The sequence below is a fragment of the Crassostrea angulata genome, chromosome 4 (assembly GCF_025612915.1).
Source record: "Crassostrea angulata isolate pt1a10 chromosome 4, ASM2561291v2, whole genome shotgun sequence".
In the NCBI taxonomy this organism is placed as follows: domain Eukaryota; kingdom Metazoa; phylum Mollusca; class Bivalvia; order Ostreida; family Ostreidae; genus Magallana; species Magallana angulata.
This window is the reverse complement of record NC_069114.1, coordinates 29,047,729-29,073,842: the sequence shown is the minus strand read 5'-3', so window position 1 is coordinate 29,073,842 and position 26,114 is coordinate 29,047,729. Positions and strand designations below refer to the sequence as shown.

At 33.1% G+C, this 26,114-nt stretch overlaps 1 protein-coding gene and 1 long non-coding RNA gene across 2 annotated transcripts; one reads left to right on the top strand and one right to left on the bottom strand.

Annotated features, from left to right (window-relative positions):
• Nucleotides 1-7,079: 7,079 nt before the first annotated feature.
• On the bottom strand, nucleotides 7,080-21,351 carry LOC128181719 (uncharacterized). The gene is made up of 5 exons (XM_052850229.1): nucleotides 20,906-21,351; nucleotides 20,598-20,673; nucleotides 20,195-20,410; nucleotides 20,073-20,075; nucleotides 7,080-7,589 (listed from the first exon to the last, which is right to left on the bottom strand). The coding sequence occupies exons 1-5, from the start codon at nucleotides 21,233-21,235 to the stop codon at nucleotides 7,366-7,368; spliced, it is 849 nt and encodes a 282-aa protein (XP_052706189.1). The 5' UTR covers nucleotides 21,236-21,351; the 3' UTR covers nucleotides 7,080-7,365.
• On the top strand, nucleotides 11,098-12,178 carry LOC128181721 (uncharacterized). Its single transcript, XR_008243355.1, has 2 exons — nucleotides 11,098-11,521; nucleotides 11,765-12,178. It is a non-coding gene; the product is annotated as an uncharacterized LOC128181721 (long non-coding RNA).
• Nucleotides 21,352-26,114: the final 4,763 nt, after the last annotated feature.

Here is a 26,114-nt window from a genome sequence, read left to right as displayed (position 1 = left end):
TATTATTAATTATATGGTATATTTTTAGTTTCATAAATAAATCGTATTTATTTTTCAAAGAGAAAAAATAGAAGTTTATGCACAGGGGGCTGTGTACAAAAGGCAAGTTCATCGGAGAAAAATAACAAGAGAGGACGCCATTTTGGATACCACCTCGCCTCATTAGACATGTTAGATGTTTTCTTACTATACGTTCATGTATGCGTCGGTTTAGTACATTGTATAAATGATTTCTTAATTCATAGCTCACCTCTGCAGAACCATAATATAAGTACGGTAGGTGAGATTTCTATGAGTTTTATTTTTTTGTGGGAGAAGTCAAGGATCGAGTTGTCCATATTGAATGTTTACGCGAGAAATAGAAAAAGTTTGTTGATATACATATATACGTAAATGGATAAAAAAAATACGGAGATGGGATCTTACAGAGAAAACAACAATTAAGGAAAACGTTCTTGCCTGCTTTTATAATATATATTTATACAGTGTAATATGGAGTAAACTGCTTACACGTCGATCAATTTGATCGTAAGGGGTTGCTGACTTCATCGTCGCTTCTATGGCAATATTATCTTTTTTTATCCGTACTAGTGGCTCAAACATGTACGACTGAATAATAAGATTCTTTTAATTTAGTCAACATGTAAAAAACAACGTACATGGTGAATAAATGTCAAAATTTAAAGAAAATAATGCTAATCCTATACAATTTATTTACAATCAGCTGTTCGAAGAAGGTCGCTTGTGACGTCACTGTACCACGTGACACGCTATCTAATTAAGGAGTTTATAAACGATCGGGGCTATAATTTAAATTGACAATATGGCTAATTACCGTTTTTATACCGTTAAACTGTTAAAGTAATTATGAGATACACAAGGAAGCCAAAAAATGTAAAAGGTCCCATACTTTAGAAACATGCGATATGTCCTTTATTTCAACTCGTTGGATAAAGCAAATATATAATCACCCAATTATAGATATCCTCTATATATAATCAGCTCTTCGTTATCCCTCGGGATATTTTGTCTATGCGGATTTTTCTTTTCTATTTTTTTTTTCGCTAGACAATACCATATCATTACGTTGGACATTTTAATTACCAATATTTGAACACATTTTTGAATAACAAATGCAATTTGATTTGACACACGTATGTTTTTTTAAACTATAAATGGAATAGATATCTAATCCTCTCCGATATGCTTATTTAAATATACAGTATTTTCTACTATTTTAATTACTAAAATGATGCTTACCAATAAGGTTTCTATATTATAAGAACAAATTTGAATTAGTAACATTTAGTACTTTATGTTCGGAATATGAATCTTATGTCTGAAAATGTGAAAAAGATTTGTTGTTTGTACTTTATATTTCTAATTATTCAGCCATGTATTTACTAAGTAAGAAAAAGTCAAGTCATGGCTTTGAATATATGATTCAAAATGTTCTACATAAAGTGGAGAATTTTTATTGTGCTGCGAAATAATTCATATACATCATATGTATGCTGGCATTTTAACATTTATTGTAATGGAGTTTTCGCCTTGGCAAGATTCACGTTGCTGAATAAAAAGTGTTCATTTACTAGAACAGCAATTCCGTTTATTGTGCATGCCTAATCCCGGTTTCCTCTTTGTAAGTATCTTCTTTACGAGATTTGCGCTTGACTTCAACCTTGGTAAACATAACGGTATATACCTTAAGCCCCTTTCACAATTGGCGCACGAGCAGAAGCGACCAAATATTTGTGCTATCGAAAAAATCAAATATGAATAGTTAATTGTTGCCGAAATACTTGCATATGAAGAATTTCGCACGATCTAAGCGAGCGTTGTGCGATGTAAACGCATTGAATCTTGCGATATATCTTGCGTCTGTATGCGACTGTTGTACAATGAAAGCAACTGTTGAAAGATAATACGATAGGAACGCGCGAGAGACTAGGTGATCGAACGATTGAACGTGCGCCAATGTGATTGGACGTGCGATTATGCGTTCCATGGTACGAATGATCGTGCGAGTTAGAGAGGGGGTATATATACACCGCCCATATTCAGTAGACATAATTGAAAGCGAGAAAATATGCCGCCCAAGAAGATACAGGTATGCAGCAGCACTTATTATTATACCTCAATATGATTATTCTATTATATCTGATTGGTCTAGAAAGTCACGTGACAGGGCGATGTCATAGGAATGAAAAAGCCGATATGAGCATACGATAAAAAAATATTTAATCATTATGATTCTCTTTATATTCCAGAACCAACTTAACTATCTATGATTTGTGAAAGAAAAGTGAGACAGTTACATGAGAAATCAAACAATCACGACGTTAATGTTGCGACTGTTGAAAAGTCAAACATAATTAAAAATCAACGTATTTTGTGTAATCATATGTTGCTAATGTTCAGGGAATATGAAGATTTATTCCCTCGAAAAAAAAACAACCAAATTTCTCTCGGGCGAAGCCCTCGGAATATATGATTTTTCTTGTGGGAAAAATTTTTTATACATGTATTTCTCTCACTATCATGCAATTAATGTATATTGTAAATTTTGTTCTGAAACAGAGATACTTATACAAGGTATATAAACAATCATTCTGAGAGTATTGCATAAGCAATACACGTCCCCTACCTATATGGAGTTCTGAAGAGAATATTTTATCTTTTTTGTAAATTAGATGTGCTGTAAATTCCTTATTAAACGCAATGAATTTATATCCGCGTAAAATCGCACACATCGCAGATTCTAAAACTTCGCCATTATTTTCTGAGAGTTGAGAACTATAAGAAATATGGATAAATCATCCGTGTTCGCGATATTATATTCTCGCGATTTGATACAAAACAGCAGGATCGCGGAAGTAAGTACTCGTGTAATATATGTAATTTACAGTATGACTCGTGTGATCCCCCCTTTTGCAGCTGTTCAATGAGAGAGCAATCTGATCACCCTTCTCCCCTAACCAGTTTAAAGCTCAATGGCAGTCGTTCTCTGTTGGTCGTTATCGACTTGCAGTTCAATGAGAAGTTGTTGATAGTCTTCTAATGTTGTGTCAGTTGTTGTCTCCAGTTTTGTACATTTGGGTCTACAGTTAATCTGTCGTAAGTTTAATGCGTTTGGCAGCTTTCTTTGGTGAATTAGCACTCAGGTTTTCCTTAAAACGTCTTTAGATTTTATGTTCAGTGTTTGAAAATAATATTTTGATTCAAATAACTTGGACTTTATTATTATTTTTCCTGCATTAGATTCTGGTCTTTCCATAAAAAAAAAAAGTTTGTTAAAGACATAGCATTTGGCGTGACATCGCCTCTAAGGTTAGTCAGACATGTAGCTTTGGGCAATTCGGACTTTACTGATTTTGATAATGTGAGTAGGGCAAGTTCTATTTCCAAGAATTCCTCTATGCCGTTAGTTTTCGATCTGTTCTACTGAAGTTTTTCATGTTCTGGCCATAATCAACCAATAGCCACCTTAGTTTATGTCAGATTAAGAATTTTCAGACTGTGTTATTATTCACTCGGCATTTTTGGATGTCTGGTGTGTTTTTGTAAAGCTAAAAACGTCATTTCGGTAGAGCAAGATATCTGATAAGGAGTTTGTTGAATAATTAAAGTGAAAAGTAGTCCCCAGCAAGTTCTAAATAAGATTCAATCGATCGTAAATGAAAATTCTCCTGGATATTGATTTTCACAAATGAATTTAATAATACTGGTTTTTATTAAAATCACAAATAACATTATACATGGAAACACAGTAATATTGAAAAAAAAATATTACTACTTAGTATGATTTTGCTGGCTTTCATTTAAGAAATGAATGTTATTTTTTTTCCAGGTACATCTATGAAATGAGGAACTTTCATAACAAAGATTTAAAAATTGGATTTTTTCCATCAGTTATCTTCAATCGATTACAAAAAAAATCAGATATACTAGTATGTGTGCGTCCGCATGCATGTGCATGTTGTTTTTCTTTTCTGTAACTTGATTAGAATTTATGCTAGAAAATTAATCATAAAGAGGTGTAATGCATTTTTTTTATTTCGCTTACAGGGGTATTTGTAAGGAAAGTACCTTTCACTATAAATAAACACAGGTACTTGTCTTCATATGATTTTCTAAACCTAGGTACTGAATTCATAATATCAAGTTACTTGTCATAGAATCAGGAAACCTGTATCGAAAAATGAATATGTAAAACCGTATATGTATAAATTCAGCTGATATTCTGAATTGTGATTACTTCCCGCAAAATGTGATGAACAAGTGTTGGTTTATTGACTTTACATGTAGTATTATTCGACGTGCTCATATTCATACTCATACTCAGAAAGAGATTTTTGAGAGAAAGAAATCCAGCATATTAGATACATATATTCTTATCATACTTTGAATAAAAATGCGTATATTGTAAAAAAGAAAACTGAGACACCTGGTTATTGTGTTTAAGTGGGTGTGCGGCCATTTTGTATGTTTGAGGATAAGTATGTCAACATTATTTTTTTCTTTTGAACTGGCTTGTTTTTGACCGAAACTGACCAAAAACTGTTGTCAACAGATTTAAAAGCAATACATATGAGATTCTACATGTTGTTTTGTATGCAAACTATGCAAACAAGAACAGGACAATGCCTTATTAATCAACTAAAGCAACTGTCGAACTGCGTACCTACAGACTCATTTTAAAGATCTAAAAATATGAAGGGGTTCATTGGTGTCCTCTCTACAACAAAGAAATCTGTGGAGTTTATGAATAGCAAAAAATTACGATAATGTGCTAAATAAACATCTCTACCAGGTAATGGAAATAGTTATATCACACTGTTTCAAAGGTAATCTCTTTATAATATGACAAATTCGTCAAGATTATTGAAAGCTTTAAAACTTTTGTTTATTATTGACTTTACAATTACAACATAAAGACAAAGATCGAACGAGATTTACAGTTAAATGTTTTTGAAATCTGTGCATACTGTCAAAGTAGGGAAATACAAGCGATGGAGCAATTTTCATAGAATAATATACATATGTATATGCTATAAAAAAAGTAAGGAAAGAGACATCGTATGTGCCATTAGCTCCTCTTTCCTTACTCTCTTACATTTTTCATTAATAATAGTACATGTACAAACATAAATACAAAAATACAAAACCAAACAAAATACTGTATATCTATACTACTATATTAAGATAATAGACTCAAATTTTTGGGCTTTAATACCGATAAATCGGAAGAGAACCGTCTTTTGTTTTATATATTTTAAACATCATTGGTACGTGAAGATTACCAATTTGTTTTTATTTTTTCTCAATCAAGCTTCGCTAATTATTAATCAACGAAACTTCATTAAGTAATTCCGGAAATCATCTGATTTTTTGGGATTTTACAATCTTGCGCATGCGCATTACATTCACGCTAAATCAAAGGAGGCTCTTTATTTTATGTTTCCACAATATCATATTTGAAAAACTCAGAAACAATAAAACAAATGCGTATAAATTTTCATTGGATATTTTTTTCTGTTCATCAAAAAATACGGGAGATAACTCGTACACAGTGCATTTACAATAAAAAAAAAACGAGAGTTTCGAATGTCAACATGGTGTATAAAAAACGTTGTTGAATAAATGTTGAATTCTGCAATTACAGAATTAAACTTTTCGAAGAAAGGTATTTACAGCTTCAAAGTGGTTTGTTAAGAACATTTTGACTGTTATTTTCAATGAAACTTTATTTATGTTCTCCAAAATCGTTTTGGAGCGATTCTGCAATTTTCTGCTACATTATTAATATGGGAGGCATTTTATCTGTGGTGAAGGCCTTTCCCGATACACAGTTAGATTATTTCAACGCAGCAGAGTGTAGTGAAATTAATAGCATTATTGTAGGCTTAAAGCTTGGTTATACAAAATGTCAACAATATACGGATTGCCGATGTATCTATTCCGATATGCAATGTCAACCCGTACACACACGGGTCAAAGTCTAGTATGTATAACTAGTTTAATGAAAGATTAAAAAAAGTAATTGACTTGCGTATGATTACAACAAATCAATTACCAACTTAGAAAGAATCTTCTAAAATATTTTCACGGCTGTAAGGGGAATGTGCGGCCATCTTGTACATTTAGGGATAAGAATTTAAACAATTCTTGAACTGGATTGTTTTTGTCCGAAACTGGCCAAAAATATGAAGTCCTACATGTCATTCTGTTTGAAAAGTAAGCATGAAAAGACAAGACAATGCTTCACACTTATTTGAAGGTTTAAAATATGAAGGGGGTTCATTGGTGTCCTCTCTAAAACCATTTATATATATTTGTCTGTGTCTATGGAGGTACATTGTAGGTATGGAGGTATATTTTTATTGTAATATATTTACACAATGTATACTTTTTTAATTTAAGACAATCACTTTTTGGACCCCTACCCCACTTCTAAAAAGAATTTATGATAACCTATAATTATCATTCTGAAAAAAAAAAAACACCATAAAACAAACATAGGACAGGTATAGATTTGTGTATCAAATTCAACACGAATTGTTTTGAATTGACATTACTTTTTTCTATAAAAATATAACGTCAATGTGTCTCTATAGACACAGGTGTTCTAAGTATAGACTGGATTTTTTTTGTTCTAAAGATAGATCCCATGCCGACTGATAAAAATGGGTACCCTATTTTGAGGCAAAGTCCCAATATAAATGTGCAATATTCAAACTTTTCCTGACCAGAGGACACCAATGAACCCCCTACAGATTTGTTCAGATTTTAAAATCTTCAAATAAGTCTGTAGCTGCACAGTTCTGATGAGGGAAATTGTTGTATTCATTTAATGCCATTGGTAAATATTTTACAAATTTACCATGGTTTTTTTTCTTCGATTAAGATAATTGTGCAGATTCACTATTCGATAATCGCATCGTTCGGTGGTTAACCGGTTAACCGAATACTCACTAAAAATACCTATGAATAATGTGTAGTAAGATTAAAAACAAGAAATGAACGTGTTTACAGATCATTATCTTAAGTTTATATAAAAAATGAAGATGGTTGCGATCACAAAAAAGTAAACACATAACTTACATGAGTAAGTGGGTTGTTTTTTAAATCTAATAGATAAAAGAAAATTCCATTTGATGTTTCAAGGTCACTTCTTAATGTTTAAACAACTTAGTCTTGAATTTAGGAGTTCTGACATTTTTCTCCTGATAGAGACTATTATTTCAAGCAAAATAAGAAATATTTGGAAACACGTTTGTTGAAATGTAAATTCGTGGGTCAGAATAACCTAAGAAATTAATTAACATTGATCTCCCACGAACAATGATGTGATTCGCGATGTGTCTACAACATATGCTTTACCGCAAATATCTCAACTTCACAGATATGAAGGTGACAGTTGACATTATTATTTAACTGAAAGTGGACAAATTGTCCCACGATGCATTGTTGACATTCAACTATCTTGGATACATATTGGCTGTCTGTATTGCAGAGAGTCATTTCGCTTGTGTTTGTTGTCAAACCAATTCTGATGTCATAGAACGCACATGTAGTGTCCGGGTAACCTGAAAACAGAAGAAGAGCAATTCAGTACGAAACTCATTAAATCACTTGTTGTTTTTGACTATATATATATATATATATATATATATATATATATATATATATATATATATATATATATATATATATATACACACCCATAGTGAATGATATACATATACATAAAGCACAGAGAAATTCCCTATATTAGATCTACAACTCCGCCCCGGCCTGGGCTTGAACTCATGACCTCTGGAGCCCACTCTCCTAGCAATGAGCGGCCACTGCGCTAACCATTCGGCCATCTAGGCACAGATGGCTTGCCTATATGGCCGCTCATTGCTAGGGGAGTGGCCTCCAGAGTTCAAGGCCAGAGATCTCGTAAGATCATTTGTGACGCGCCAAGCAAAAACCTCCCTTAACTGAAAATGTTGACAATTTTAGTATTTTATTGATTCTAATAAAGCTGTTTTTTCTTCTTCCAATGATATACAGCATTACATATATTTCTCATTGTTAGGGTGTTGCAAAAACGCATTCAAATGAAGAAGTATATGCTTTGACGTCGATCGCACAAAAAAAGGCTAGTACATAATTGTTGCTAAATTATTAACTACAGATATTTCAATAACAGTCCCTTAATCTTATTTTGATTTAGTGTATTTCAAACAATGAATAATAATTTTTGGCATATGGAATAGTACAAATGATTCAAATTCCTAAAATATATAACAAATTAAATCTCTGTATAGAAACATATTTTTTTCTTTTTTATAAAACATATTATTTCTACACAATGTTGCAGAATGAAAGGCAGAATATAAATGAGATCATCATTTAGAAAACGGTTCACATTTTATAACCTTGCGATTAAAACAATCATACTGTCTCAAAAAGAATACAATAGTTTATCTTGAGTAATTTTAAAAACGATTTGCTTTCTTTAATATTGTACATACATTTACTTATGTTGTATATTCATCTCTCTCTCTCTCTCTCTCTCTCATTTGATATTTTTCTGTTAATATTTTTTTAAATTAACAATGACAGAAATACCTGGAAACTGCATTTTTTCAAATTGATTTTAAAAATAAAAATTGATAGGAAAAAAAGAAACAAAAGACTTTTTATTTTAATAATGCATTTAGTTTATCTCCTACACCGTGAAATTACTGAACATATTACACAATTTTAAAGTCAATTGTCATTTAATTTTCATGGATTCCATTGGCATGTGAAACAGGAGAATGAAAATGGCAGAGATATAAAGGTATAATACAATGTATTTTCCTGTGTGAAAGGAATGCACAATCGTTTGAATGAATATCGATGAAACATTAATCAAATCAATGAGAATATAAATGAATTAAAATTGTTTTATTTGCATGTGGATAGACATTAGTTTCAACGAAAAATCTAAACAATGGGAGTAGAAATAATTTAGAGTAGTTTCTTTTTGCATGTGCATCTCCCAAGCGGAAGGACAGAACAATTTGTTCTCAAAGAAATATATGTTTTATTTTCATTGGGGGGGGGATAATACAAAATAACCAAAGTATTTTTTTTTATAAAGAATCTGACCATAAAAAAAACAATTTAACATTGTCACAATAGGATAAAAAAGGAGTTACATTTTCCATACCATGAATACATGTATTTTGTCTAAAAATCGAAATTTGGGATTTAGTCTTGAAACGCATTCTTTTGGGTGTTATAAATGCAAATATATTGAATATTTCAGAAAAGATGACTCATCGATTATGATTAGCTTCTGTACACTGCAACACCTGTATCTCGCGATGATTTTATTCAGTTTTGTTGAGCGACGCCATAAACTACCATACGCGAATTGAAGTTGAAAGTTATTTCTAGAAATGCGTGTATTGGCTTTAGATGCCTAATTCAGTGCTTGAATTCAGTTTATCAATAGTGTATACATGCAGCATGCATGTATCTTCATCTGTTTACATTAGTTAGATACTATCATATAAAAGTTTCTTTTTTGTTCTATTTATTGCTTCAGTTATAGCTAAAGTACAGAACATTCGACATGCTTACTACAACACAACTATCTAGTCAATAAAATACAGGAACTAAAAATGTTTTTCATCTGGAAATATATTTGTTTGTTGGTTTAAAGTAAAACTGCAAATTGATATTTTAAATCAAAAGGTCTTAAATCACATCGTGTTTTCAGATCACAGAAAAAAATGAGACTTGAAAGCGCCCGACATTTAGATTGGATCGTCAGTTCAGCATCGCGTCTTCTTAGAAACCAAACATGATTGGAATTATGATAATTTATCATCAAATATTTTTGGTATTTTAGTAAATTCCTTTATATTTTATTTAGGTCAAATAAATGAAAATGACGCATAGTTTTAATATTTAAATTTAGCTAGGAAGCCTCGATATTTTTCTTGTTCCGCACAACCAAGATCGACATTATTACTTATTAGGTTAGTTACTGACTCACTACGGAAATATATTGGGTTGATCAATCTCATAGACGGCTATTTCCGTAGTGAGTCAGTAACTAACCTAATAAGTGTTTTGTTTTCCCGAGGACTAACAAGCGACATATATATTCACAAATAGCGATGAAGCCACGTACAAGATGCCTAACATCTTGTCAAATTTAACTCATTCAAGCTCTTCAAAATTTTCAATCTCACCTTTCAAATACTCTTTAAAAATCCTTGCTTCACCCATGTTTACTTACAATGTTTTGTTGATAATCAATTTTAAATGTTTTCTCCCTTTCCTCTGCAGAGATTTGAGCAAATTTCGACGCTGCCATTTTGTTCTGCTCCAGACAAAACAATGTGACGTCAATATTCAAAGGGCAACTACTCTAATTTTAAAGAATTTCAAAGGGCAACTACTCCAAATACTTTAAAAACTTACGGCTTGCGGTTTATGTATTAAATACTATGAAATGTCGAAATGAGTAAGCGAAGCGTCGACCAATGACGGCCATATTGCCTAATATTATTTCTCACAGAACAAATATAGAGATATATGAGGCAATCAGGTGCTATGTTTAAACCAATGAAAATGTGACATTTCAGTCCAAGGGAAAACAATCTTTTTTATCTATTTAAAAAGGACAAATATTTCAACACTTGTCTAGTCTTAATCTAATTATTACTAAATTACGCTATTTTCTAATAAAGAAAATCATTGATGATGCAAAACTTTTTTAAGGCATAGCAGATTTTCCTTCATAACTAGGCTATGTAATTGATTCTTAAAACACGGAAGTGAAACACGCATGGCAGATAATAATACTTAATATGCAGCGTTTACGATGTTGTGATAATTAGACACGTATTTTAACGTTAGGTCATAATTAAGATAAGGCCCTTATCTTACCTCATCATAACGGTGGTTTTTGCTTGGCGCGTCACATTTGTAAAAAAAAAAACAACAAAAAACCTTTAGACCATATTGGAATCTAAATACGTAATTTTCATATTTATATATATGAATTCAAGTCAGAAGGTATATTTGTACATATATATATATATATGTAATAGGGTGCATTTTATGATAATTACATTCATGCATATTATTCATATTTCATCTTCAACATCATCATCATCATCCTATATTCCATATTTTACATGTACATATTTAGAAACAGACTAATATCCCTATAACTCCCTGTCTTTTATGCATCTATCAAGTAATCATTACTTAATTACCTTTTCTAGTGGCTTCTGATATTTTATAGCCCTAAGTCATTTCACCTGTATGGTCACTTACATACATGTGGACAAGATCAGGTGGTTTACTTAGCCAATAGTATGTTTTTATGATTTTTTCCCGCTTTAACTGAGTAGCCTTTGTGACAGACCAAGGCTAGTATTCCTAGGAGTAAGACCTAATTTCTTCAAGAGACGATTTCACTTATTTATTTATTTCATTAACATATTTGAAGCAGTCATTTATAGTAAGTGTTCTATTTTTTGGTATTCTTGAACTTTAATAAATAATTTAATAGATGATAATGATATTTTCTATTAATTGGTACATTTGGCTAATTCTACTTGTTTTAGGTTATAATACCTTATTTATGAAAGAATGTATTTTATAAATTATCCCAGTAATTCATAGTTCTGATATCTAAGCTATAGTATCTCATTTCTAATATATGTGAAAGGTTAGTTATTGTTACCATATTTAATACTTGTAGTTAGAGACTAGCTACCATTGTCAGAGTAATCTGCAGGATTGTGCATGAAACCTTGTTCCATAAACAGGTGATCGTTGCAAAGTTATATTTTTATATTTATTTTATGTATCTTGATAAAATGTAATCTACAAAGGAGTTACATTGAAAGTATATGTTTTTATTTAATTAAATATTGATATTGATAAAGATGTAGAGCATATTTCTATATTTTTGTAAATTGTGTTCAAGGGCAGTAACTCTTCTTGACACTGAAATTATGATCAGAGTTATCCTTCTTTACAAATAGTTTGATTAGTGAACTCTGAGCATTAATGTATTTCATGAATATGTATTTGAATATGGTTGTATATTTTTATGCTGAAACTTATGTAAACATTGATCCTTTTTATGCTGATATCTATGAATTATATTACAGGGTTTAAATCCTTTAATCCTATCCATGTATCCGAATAAAATGAAGAACCCTTAAAGTGGACTTGTTTGTTTCTTTGGGACAACCCACTATCACATTTGGCGCCCACGTTGCATTCGGATACCAAGGAGATGGGGACCACACATGAAGCTGACTGATGTCTACAGATTCTTATGGTGGAAAGCCGAGGTCTATACAGATTGAACACTGGACTCATGTTTTGTGACTCTTGAATCCTGGCCTGTTCCAGATTCCAGACTCCGGATCGAGCCATTCAACACCTTGAGATAACAGACAGCAGACAGTGCAGCCTTTTTGATCATGTGAGTGACTAGAACATTAAGAAAGTGATTCTTGCTTTGATGACTGTTTAACTGTCTGTCTGGGTGTCTGTAGTAACTTTTCATTTAATTATTGACATTGCATTGAGCATTGATTGATCTCTTAGACTAGATCTATTTGGTATTTCATGTTTCTATGTAGATAGTATTTATTTTCAATATTTGAATTCTGCCAATCATCATCAGTTTTAAAATCATCATTCATTTTTCATTGCTATAAATACTTGCAATTTATTTTGTTATGTAGAGTTATTGCCCTTTATACAGAGCAATTCATTTTTGAAAATTTTTTTGAAATCAATTTGTGATTAAATTTTTTGAATTAGCCTTAATGTAGCAATCTAAAAGTAAGACATTTTTCATTAATTTGATAAATTTTTCCATTTTTTTTCCATTGACAATTTATTTTTGACATTTAAATTTTTTTTTTTCTGCCTCTGACTGCATTCATTTTTGACAGTTGCATTTTGAATTTAGATATACATTTTGCATTTGAGTCCTACATCATTTTTTTTCTTTGGTTTAAACCTGATTAATTATTTTTTCAAACATTTTGATCATTAGGTCAACATTTTTCATTTACACACTCACCCATTCATTCTCCCTTTCATCCACTCATGTTATGCATGTAAAGCACATGCATCAAGGGCAGATAATCTTCAAATGAATACTATATGACTATTAACATTTACTTGAATCATTCATTTGAGTGAACTGTGAACACTATGCTGTGATTTTCAAGGAGACGCTGAAATTCAAGTGATATAACTGTGAAATTTAGTGAAAAAGCAGATATTTGTGATTTGCATTTAAATATTGTGAATTGTGTACCAACTGAAAATTCAGCATGGGAGACAAAATTTCTGAGGAGGAAGGAAAGAAAATCATTGAAGCATTTGAAGCTTTGAAATTAAAACCAAAATGCGATACACCAGACGATCTCAAGAAATGGCTGGAGGAGAAGTCGCAACTTGGAGCAACAGCGAAAATAAAAACTGAACAAACAGATGAGACAACCAAACAGTATATGAACTTTCCTAGGATTTCAACATTTTCTGGATCGCCGAGAGGAGAAACAAGTTACGAACTATGGCGCTACGAAATCCAATGTTTACTCAACGAGAAAGTATACAGACATGATCAGATTCTACAAGCCATCCGGAGATCAGTGAAAGGAGAAGCAGCCAACATCCTCATGAGACTCGGACCAGGAGCAACAATAGATAGCATCATTCAGAAAATGAACTCCATCTACGATACTATTGACAGTTGTCAAAGAATACTTGGACAATTCTATAGTGCACAACAAGAGGAAAATGAAAGTGTTTCTGACTGGGGATGTAGACTTGAACAGATCATAAATAAAGCTGTGATGCATGGTGAAGTTCGACATTCTCAAGTTGACAATATGTTACGTCATGCATTCTGGGATGGACTTCGATCTGACTTGAAGGATATATCTGGATACATCCATGATAAAATTCTGTCATTTGATGAACTTAGATCAGAACTAAGAGCAATTGAACAGGACCATGAGAGAAGAAAAGTAAACAAAGGAAAGAAAACTGGACCAACCGTTATGAGTGTTACTCACGAAGAAGATGAAGCTTCCGGTATGGATGACATCAAAGGGATGCTACTCAAATTAACAGCTGATGTGCAACAACTGAAAGATGATCGTCTACAGCAACCTCAGACTCCATATCATAGAAACTTCTTCCCTAGAAACAATGGAGCACGCTTTCAACATCCAGTTGTACCTCGTCCACAAGTACCCATACAACAACAACAGTTTGGACAACAACAACAGAGTTCATTCAGAGGTCAACAAGGAAATTACTTCCAAGCAAGACAACAAAGACCTGGACAAAGTTCAATGGGACCTAATGGACTACCTATATGTTATAGATGTGGACAGGAAGGACACGTTCAGTATGGATGTCGAGTGAGAACAGACCATGTCAGCAGACCGTTAAACTACAGAGGACTAGCATCGAGAGGCAGACGCTAGGCCACGGTCAACCAATACAGAGCCTCACTGAATTACAACAACAAATACCAGGACTGATGGGAGAACAGAATATTATACACGTTAACATCAATGGTGTAGATACCGCAGCTTTACTTGACACTGGAGCTACAGTGTGTACCATCAACACTGACTTTTACAATTCTTACCTACAAGATGTTCCACTCCATTCGTTGGACGATATTATTAAAATCAAATGTGCAGACGGAGAGAACATGCCATACTTAGGATACATCAAAGTAACTGTCAGCACTGAAGATATTAGTTCACCAAATACGAAGGACTGTCTTATGTTAGTTGTACCGACAACTGATTACAGTAAGAAAGTTCCAGCTATAATTGGTACAAACTTTATTAAGAATATCATGAACTGTGTGAAACAACAAAATGGCGAAAGATTTCTGCAAAATACCCAAATGAAAACACCATGGTACTTAGCATTTAGATGTGTCGCTCTACGAGAGAAAGAACTTAACCGTAATAGAAACATTCTAGGCATTGTTAAATCAGCAGAGACTTGTAGTATAATCATACCACCAAACAAGGAAGTGACAATATCTGGATTCATAGATAGACAGATACCATACCAACCTGTCTGTGCAGTACTTCAGAAAACTAGTGGATCTGTTATACCAGATGACCTTGACATTTCTCCATCTTTAGTGTCGTACAAATACAAAGACAACTATGAAGTAGAAGTCAACATCAGCAACATCACTACAAGAACTGTCAACATACCGCCTAAAGCGTTGTTGTGTGAGCTACATCCTGTACTTATTGAAGATGTTCAACCACAAACTACCTCTACAGATTCAGAAAATCAAGATGTAATGAATTTAGTGAAAATTTCATCAACCAATCTGACACAAAATCAACAGCAATATGGATACAGAATATTGGAACAAAACAAAGACATTTTCTCGACTAGTGATACAGACATTGGTCACAGTAACAGAGTACAACACAAGATAAACATGAATGATGAAGTTCCTTTCAAGCAAAGACACAGGAGAATTCCGCCATCAATGATCCAAGAAGTTCGAGACCATCTACAGCAATTATTAACAGCAGGAATCATAAGAAGATAAGAATCACCATGGACTAGTAACGTCGTACTGTGTAGAAAGAAAAACGGTGATCTGCGCATGTGTGTCGATTATAGACAGTTAAACGCAAGAACAATTAAAGATGCATATGCACTTCCTAGAATAGAAGAAATATTAGACTCTCTTGGTGGAAACTCATACTTTTCTGTCCTCGATATGAAGAGCGGATATCATCAAGTTGAATTGTTTGAAGATCATTAACAGAGAACAGCATTCACAGTAGGACCTTTGGGATTTTTCGAGTATAATCGCATGCCATTTGGTTTAGCTAACGCCCCCGCAACGTATCAACGACTCATGGAAAACTGTCTAGGAGATCTAAATCTGAACATTTGTTTCATCTACCTTGATGATCTTATAGTATTTTCAAAAACTTTTGAAGAACACGTTAAAAGACTGCAAAGCATATTCCAATGTATCAGAGAGAACAATTTAAAACTTTCACCTAAAAAATGTCAATTTTTCATGGATAAAGTGAAATACGTAGGTCACGTAGTTTCTAAAAATGGAATCGAACCAGATCCAGACAAGATTGAAAAAGTTGTGAATTGGCCTAGACCAACCAAACCAGATGAAGTAAGACAGTTTGTTGGATTCGTTGGTTATTATCGACGTTTCATCAAAGACTTCACAAAGATTGCGAAACCATTAAATCAGTTGATGCCACCCACTTCACAGAAGAGCCGAAAGAATTCCAAAGCACCGCCATCTTGGGAATGGGGAGGAGATCAAGAGAAATCATTTCAACAACTCAAAAGACATTTATCATCACCACCAATATTAGGATTTCCAAATTACAATGAACCATTTGAACTTCATACAGACGCCTCTTTGTTAGGACTTGGCGCAGTTCTCTATCAGCTACAAGACAACACAAAGAGAGTAATAGCTTATGCAAGTCGAGGTTTAAGCAAATCTGAAAAACGCTACCCTGTACATAAACTGGAATTTCTAGCCTTAAAATGGAGCATTTGTGAAAAATTCAAAGACTATCTCTATGGACAAACTTTTAAAGTTTATACAGACAATAATCCTCTAACTTATGTTCTCTCAACAGCCCATCTTGACGCAACAAGTCAACGATGGATAGCAAATTTAGCATCATTTAACTTTGATATTATTTATCGACCAGGAAAATCTAACAACGATGCAGATAGCTTAAGCCGTTTACCTGGACTGACAAACCAAAACCATGAGAAAACTTGTAACATCTCAAGAGAAGCAATCCAATCCATTTGCAATGCCATTAATGTGTCACCTTACGCAGAATGTCTTGCCATAGATTGTGAATCTATAAAAGAAGATTTGATTCAGCCAGAAATTGATGAAGAAATAGACATCACTACCGCCCAATACAACGATCCAGTTTTGAAATTTTGGTTTCCATACATTAGGAGCAAAGTCAAACCATTCAGAAAAGAGATGCCAACATCTCCAGAGCATATGACAATATACAGAAATTTTGAGAAGCTGAAAATCATCAATGAAATCATATACAGAGAAACTCTTGTCCAGAAAAAGAAGAAGTATCAACTACTGTTACCATCATCGTACATACCAACAATTCTGAAATCACTACATGATGATATGGGTCACCCTGGGAGAGATAAAACAACATCATTGATACAAGACCGATTCTTCTGGCATAGAATGACAGTTGACATTGAGGAATATATTAAAAAATGTCAAAGATGTATATTGAGAAAATCACCTGAAAACCACAAAGCACCTCTTGTAAACATCGAAACTTGTCAACCTTTGGAACTTTTGTGCTTAGATTTTCTTACCCTAGAAACATCTAAAGGAGGTTACGAAAATGTACTTGTCATCACCGACCATTTTACCAGATATGCACAAGCCATTCCAACAAGAAATCAAACCGCAAAAACAACAGCTGATGTTTTATTCAATAACTTTATCATCCACTATGGAATACCAAAGAAAATCCACACCGACCAAGGAGCAAATTTTGAAAGTAACCTTATCAAAGAATTATGTGAAATTACTGGTGTGATGAAATCAAGAACTACACCTTACCACCCGATGGGAAATGGACTCTGTGAAAGATTCAATCGAACTTTAATCAAGATGTTAGGAACTCTACACCCAGAACAGAAGAAAGACTGGAAGAAACATATTGGTCCGATAGTCCACTGTTATAACTGTATGAAACAATCTTCAACAGGACAGACCCCATTCTATCTTATGTTCGGCAGAGAACCCCGACTACCTATTGACTTAGCTTTTAAAACAAATCCATATGAAGATAAACAGACAATGACTCATTACATAGAGAAACTTAAAGAGAGACTTGAAACATCCTACAATTTGGCACAACAGAATGTAAAACAATCTCAGGAAAAGCAGAAAGATTTTTATGATAGAAAAGTAAGAGGGGCAACACTCAAAGCAGGAGATAGAATTCTCGTCAAAATAGTGTCTTTCACTGGAAAACACAAAATTGCCGATAAATGGGAGAGTGAACCGTACCTAGTACTTTCACAACCAAATCCTGATATTCCTGTTTATAGAGTTCAGCGAGAATACAAATCAGGAAAAGTGCGAACTTTGCATAGGAATTTATTACTTCCTTTGAATTTCATACCACCAGAAAGAATCGACATATTACCAAAGCCAGTACCAAGAAAGAGGAAATTGAAAAACAAATCAGAAGAGCCAACTCCAACTGAGCCTGTTAAATCAGACACAGACAGTGATGAAGACATGGACTTCCCACATGACGTCATACATGTTCCTCACACTGCTGCTGAGAAGATCTTGGGAGAAGATGTTGGTGATTTGGATGCAGGTGATATTGTGGAACCTGTCCATGAACCACATATTGCAGAAGAGGACTTCTTACATGATGCAGATGCAGACGCAGATGCTGAAGAAGATGAAGAACAACAGCCGGCTGATCGAGACGCTATCCAGCATTTGGATACTAATGATGAGGATGAGGATGCAGAATCCCAGGAACTGGAAGATTCACCAGAACCTCAAGTTCGTAGATCTTCAAGAGTTAGAAGAAAACCAACATGGATGAACACAGGCCAATTTCTTGTAAATCAACATGTAGTAGAAACAAGTTGGAGAGACAAAGCTGAATTCCTTCTCAAAGTAACTAAAGAACCAGCTTTGAAAGACCATCGTGATAAACTTTTGGATGGACTTTTAAAAGTTATTGTGAATAGACTTTTATACTCTTTTAAACCAGCAAAATGATGGGACATCATTTTCAAGCAGGGGGGAGAGTGTAATAGGGTGCATTTTATGATAATTACATTCATGCATATTATTCATATTTCATCTTCAACATCATCATCATCATCCTATATTCCATATTTTACATGTACATATTTAGAAACAGACTAATATCCCTATAACTCCCTGTCTTTTATGCATCTATCAAGTAATCATTACTTAATTACCTTTTCTAGTGGCTTCTGATATTTTATAGCCCTAAGTCATTTCACCTGTATGGTCACTTACATACATGTGGACAAGATCAGGTGGTTTACTTAGCCAATAGTATGTTTTTATGATTTTTTCCCGCTTTAACTGAGTAGCCTTTGTGACAGACCAAGGCTAGTATTCCTAGGAGTAAGACCTAATTTCTTCAAGAGACGATTTCACTTATTTATTTATTTCATTAACATATTTGAAGCAGTCATTTATAGTAAGTGTTCTATTTTTTGGTATTCTTGAACTTTAATAAATAATTTAATAGATGATAATGATATTTTCTATTAATTGGTACATTTGGCTAATTCTACTTGTTTTAGGTTATAATACCTTATTTATGAAAGAATGTATTTTATAAATTATCCCAGTAATTCATAGTTCTGATATCTAAGCTATAGTATCTCATTTCTAATATATGTGAAAGGTTAGTTATTGTTACCATATTTAATACTTGTAGTTAGAGACTAGCTACCATTGTCAGAGTAATCTGCAGGATTGTGCATGAAACCTTGTTCCATAAACAGGTGATCGTTGCAAAGTTATATTTTTATATTTATTTTATGTATCTTGATAAAATGTAATCTACAAAGGAGTTACATTGAAAGTATATGTTTTTATTTAATTAAATATTGATATTGATAAAGATGTAGAGCATATTTCTATATTTTTGTAAATTGTGTTCAAGGGCAGTAACTCTTCTTGACACTGAAATTATGATCAGAGTTATCCTTCTTTACAAATAGTTTGATTAGTGAACTCTGAGCATTAATGTATTTCATGAATATGTATTTGAATATGGTTGTATATTTTTATGCTGAAACTTATGTAAACATTGATCCTTTTTATGCTGATATCTATGAATTATATTACAGGGTTTAAATCCTTTAATCCTATCCATGTATCCGAATAAAATGAAGAACCCTTAAAGTGGACTTGTTTGTTTCTTTGGGACAACCCACTATCACATATATATATATATATATATATATATATATATATATATATATATATATATATATATATATATATATATATATATAATATTGAATTTAAGTTAGAAAGTCTATTTGTACCTACTATTAAAGACAACGACGTTCAATTTTCTGATTTGGTAAACTTGACCTAGATCGATCAGTATCCATGGTTTCATCTCGATATATGTTGATCCACAAATTCCAAACGCTCTCCCAGAATTCCCATCAACAATGTACTTAACATCATGATCTGCATAATTTTCTTCATAGACGGAAGAAGAGTAAACAATTTTACCCAATGCAACGTTCTCAGGGGCAACTGAAAACAAAAAAATGCTCGGGAATAAACAAAAAGCAAAGACATGTCATTCTTATGGTTGGTGTTAGAATGCCACTTTAGATCAGACGTATTCAAGGAACAGAGAGAGAGAGAGAGAGAGAGAGAGAGAGAGAGAGAGAGAGAGAGAGTTGTAATTATCAATTGGTCACCGTTGGTTAAAGCCTACCCATTTTAGATGAGGATCGGATGCATTTTTTCTCACTTGTATGCAAAGCTACGCATTCAACATTCTGAACACTGCACTTTGTTACACATGAAAAAAAGAAATAACCATATCAACTAAAAGTTACACTTGATAGAATTAGAACAAGATATTACAATGAAATTCGTTCTCTCTCTCCCTCTCTCTCTCTCTCTCTCTCTCTCTCTCTCATTATATTTAGTTTTCATATTTTCTGAGATATTGAAAAACATTTAGAGAGACAATCCTTCTATCTCGGATTCTCTTTCTCACTTCTCTTTGATACTGCTTACATTTTCTTCCAAGTGCTCGGTGGCAATATGGAGATATTCAAATTCAACTGCGGACTGTAACAGAGATGGATAAGAACTGTGGCCCACAAAATTCAGCTCGCACGCCAAAGACTTCGAATTATAGTTCACTGACCGACATCCAGAGTTTTGGAGACATTTGTCTATGCACATGCGTATCCCACAATATGGAACTATCTTGAATGTCGCATTCAGCCTTTTGCCTTCTTCTCTTTTCAAAATATACTCAAATTGGTTCGATAGAATTAGGAGTGGATAATTTGTTATGATAAATCCGCAACATAAATTCATTCTGTATATATGTTGGTACATAGTTCATATTTTTATTGCACTAACATGATGTTGTTGAAACTACGTCACTCTACAAATGCCAATCGATGTTTCATGTGCTCTTAGTAGATATACTGCCACAAGAAAAACTTGATATAAAAATCTATCTGAGATCAATGAAATAAATGTCAAACGCAAATGCTACAGTATGTTACATATTTCATTTCTGTTTTTCATTTTACTAAAATGTCATAGTTTTGCTGAATTAATAATTCCCTTTTTCCATTAAAACTTAATTACGTACGTCTTGGTTGGCAAGCCTCGCGAATATATACACCATTTCAACTCGTTGGATAAAGCAATTATAAAATCACACAATTATAGATATCCTCTATATATAATCAGCTCTTCAATATCCCTCGGGATATTTTGTCTATGTGGATTTTCTTTTTTTTCTTTTATTTTTGGGGGGGGGGGGGGGGTTGTTGGAAGGATGTGAGTAACGTGATTTTAAAACCCCGACTGTCATTTTAATCAAAACATAAATAAATATAATTTGTTTGATAAATACCCCGATGATGTCAACGTTAAATCATAAATATTGATTTATGTTCGTTTATATCTGGCTTCAAAAATTCTTAAATCGCTAGACAATATCATATCATTACGTTAGACATTTTAATTACCAATATTTGAACACATTTTTGAATAATAAAATTAATGCAATTTGATTTGACACACGTATGTTTTTTAAAACTATAAATGGAATAGATATCTTATCCTCTCCGATATGCTTATTTAAATATACAGTATTTTCTACCATTTTAATTACTAAAATGATGCTTACCAATAAGGTTTCTATATTATAAGAACAAATTTGAATTAGTAACATGTAGTACTTTAAGTTCGGAATATGAATCTTATGTCTGAAAATGTGAAAAAGATTTGTTGTTCGAACTTTCTGTTTCTTATTATTCAGACATGTATTTACTAAGTAAGTAAAAGTCAAGTCACGACTTTGAATATATGATTCAAAATGTTCTACATAAAGTGGAGATATTTTTTGTGCTGCGAAATAATTCATATACATCATATGTATGCTGGCAAAACATTTATTGTTATGGAGTCTTCGCCTTGGCAAGATTCACGTTGTTGAATAGAAAGTGTTCATTTACTGGAACAGCAATTCCGTTTATTGCGCATGCCTAATCACGGTTTCCTCTTTGTAGGAGATTTGCGCTTGACTTCAACCTTGGTGAGAATAAACATAACGGTATATACCTTAGTAATCAAGCATGGACTCATTAATTATTAAAAATTGTTAATTATAAAAAGACACACCGGTATGCTTAAGTTGCACATTTATATGCAAAATTCATGAAATTATAATTTCACAGTTCTCAGAAATGAAGTCCATTAAAACATACTTTTGATACGTGGTTGTTGAGAATATTTAAGTATGTTTCCGAGGCCCAGACTGGCATAAATCATGAAATATCTTCAAAAGAAAAAATGTGAATCGTTTAAATCAATTAATAAAGGGGCATGGTCACGATTTTGGTCAAATTGAATTTTACTATTTTTATTATTTACAATGCTTTAGGAATGTAATCTATTTCTAATGATCAAAAGAAATTTGAGAGTCGGTCGTAAAGTTATGAGCAAGATACGAGTCTCACAACTCTTTGTCATGTAAACAAGAGCCCTGTTTTTGTTTACATAGGCTGATTATACCAATAAAAAAAAGTTTTTTAAGCTCATTTGTTGATCTTTTTATTCATTTTAAGCACAATTAAACACTTTCTAACGTTTAACGCATTCATTTTAGGTCTAAAACTTGAATTTTTCCCCAACATTTAAAATGTAAACAAAAGATTTGTTTACATAGCAAAGAATTGTTAGCTCTGTAACTCACTTCAAACTCAACAAATGATACTCAAATTGTTGTTGCCTACTAAAAATGCCTTACTAAAGCATTGTAAGCATTAGAATCGGAAAAATAATTTTTGACCAAAATCGTGACCATGGGCCTTTAAAACTTCATTTTAAAAAAATCAGATCCTCGATCTGCTCCTTAATGTTCTACTATATACTGTCACTACACGAGTAGCGACAAAGTTAGGTAAGGTAAAGGTGCTTGAGGACAGGATCGACCCCTCCCCCACTTTCACCCCCACCCCCCAGTATATAGACCCCCGGGACTTTATTTTTTTCTTTTATATTAAATTATCCTTTTATGACATATTTATAATCTAATTTATACATTCATTGCCCAAAATTACCTAAAACAAACATTTTTTTTAAGAAATAGATTAGAAATATGTCATAAAAGGATAATTTAATTTTAAAAAAGAGTGAAGTCCCGGGTGTCTTTATAATTGGGGGGGGGGGGGGGGTGAAAGGGAGGGGGGGTCGGTCCTGTCCTCAAGCACCTATGCAGTAAAGGTGTAAAGTAAGGTGCAGATTGAGAATTTTAATCAAATTGACTCTCTATGTATCTTTGTTTCATTCTATATCTTTTTGTGAGACATACTTGACACATGGTTTACTTGCCTCGCAGTCTTCATTTGCAAATTCTTTCTTAATTTTCATTATCCTCTCCACTGTCTCCAGAACGATCGACTGGAAAAACAATATTTCTATATGCAACTAGAGTTGTAGGTTACGTACATTTTAGTGATATATGTCAGGGGAAGTAACTAGGGGAGTACTGTATCAAGGGTTATTTTCGCCCCGTGTTATTTTCGCCCAGTTTTACTTGCAAACGGTTTCGCCCCGTCTTGAATTCGCCCAGACAAAGTTTTGAATATAGAATATCGTTTGAAACATAAGAATTCGTCCTGTTTTAAATTCGCCCACTGTCAACGAAGGCGAGAGGGACGAAAATAAAACGGGGGCGAATATTTCCCTGTATTCAGTATATCTTGCTTACCCTGTCGTCATTTTCTTCCGAAATGTTGGTATAGTAGGATTTAATTTGTGATGTTCAGTCATTCTCTCATGCAAAGGGGCCCTGTAGATGATTTATTGATCATTTAATATTTATTCGTTTGATGAGATATCGGCGCTTCTGATTGGTCGAAAAATTTCTTTGATACCTGCATCAATAAAATTTTTGCCGGATCTACTTTTCTCAACTGTTCTGATCAAACACTATTTATAGAACGGGAATTTCCAAAATAAACACTGTCAACAAAGTGTAATGTTGTGTCTGTTTTATTGTCAGCAAACAAAATACAACTTTATAAACATAAAAACTTGAAAGTCTAACCTTCAAAAATAAGCAAAACACAATATCTTATTCACGAAATAGAAAATTAAGCGTCTTCTCACGATTTCGTCTGCTTGAGATCAATCAACATTACTGCGAGGCTGGCTGTTCCTTTTCCGGAATAATTATAACGAACATATAGGCCCATACACTTTCACGGTAACACTGCTGTTCAAATTTGGTAACGATGATTTTTAAATTTACACAGTACCCTACATGATCGGTCATCAGAAATTCAAAATAAGCATCGTTATGAGTACAATGCATCAACTCCTTCGGCGCATTCCAAGCGGCAGATACTAGATATACCATTTAAGTACATCACTGGCTATCTAGTTACCACAACGTTTACAAAAGTCGCTTAAACATACTATTCTTTGTCGACATAACAACTATTTTCGTCCACGATCGCCTCTCCTTGGATGATTATGTCCAGTTGCATATTCCACCGATCTCACATGAAAACTAGTTTTATTACGAATTTTTCTGCACTGTGAATAATATCACAAGCTATCGCATGTATTTTCCTTTCGTTTTCAATTCAGTCGGTTCTGATTTTAACTCACTATTTGTGTTTAATCCATTAAATTCAGTACAATAGCTCTGCATCAGCTGAAGGCGCATCCATTTTGAATATTGTTGCTGTTGTTGTTTTGTATTCATACGCGCCGCTTTATTTACATTATTTACATTTTTGATCAATGACACTTCACATTTTTTGATTTGAAAATTTGATATTAAATGATAAGAAATGAAGATAATAATTTTTCTATTGATCGACGTATCAAAGAAAAAATTGACCGGAAAACTTTTTCATCAATGCGCTACGCGCATTGATGAAGTTTTCCGGTCAATTTTTTCTTTGATACGTCGATCAATAGAAAAATTATTATCTTCATTTCTTAATTGTATTCAAAATAAACCGACTTTTTAAATTCAGTTGATGAAGCAGTATTCCTCCCGTAAATTTTCAGACATCTGTTATGGCGTCATAATCTGACGTCGACGCGTTAATAACGCACTGCAATTATCGCGCGTTTAAGACGCCTTCATACATGTAATTATGATACCATAATATCATGGCTATTCATCTGCCCCCGAGTCAAAATTTGTACCAAAAAAGTTATACGCTTTTTTGAAATGTATCTCTATATAATGTTGTTAGTTACAAATTAATCTTAAGCGTAATTTTATGACATGTTATAATTTTTATGAATGATTTCAAACTAAAATTGATTCATGATCACGTAATTCATTAAAATGCTTATATTAATATCGATTTTATAATTTCATTTCTTTAAGGTAGCAAATGATGATATATCCAATAACATATAGCAGCAGCCCTTTTTTAACAATGTTTTATAGAAAATCTGACATGATTTTTTTTTAATTCAAAAATAAGAGTGAATAAAAATCGCATGTGTTGACTAGTGTTGAAAGCCCCCCCCCCCCCCCCCCCCCCCCCCCCCCCAACGGATATGGAATTTCATGAATGGGTGAAAAAAAAGAAAGATATTTTTGGGGAGTTATCGGTATACTCTCTCCCCCCTACTCCCACGGATTAGGATTTTCATGATTTCGGGAATTAGTTGGGTTTTTTTGCATGTCAAGATTTCTGATGATAAGTCCCCCCCCCCCCCCCCCCCCCCA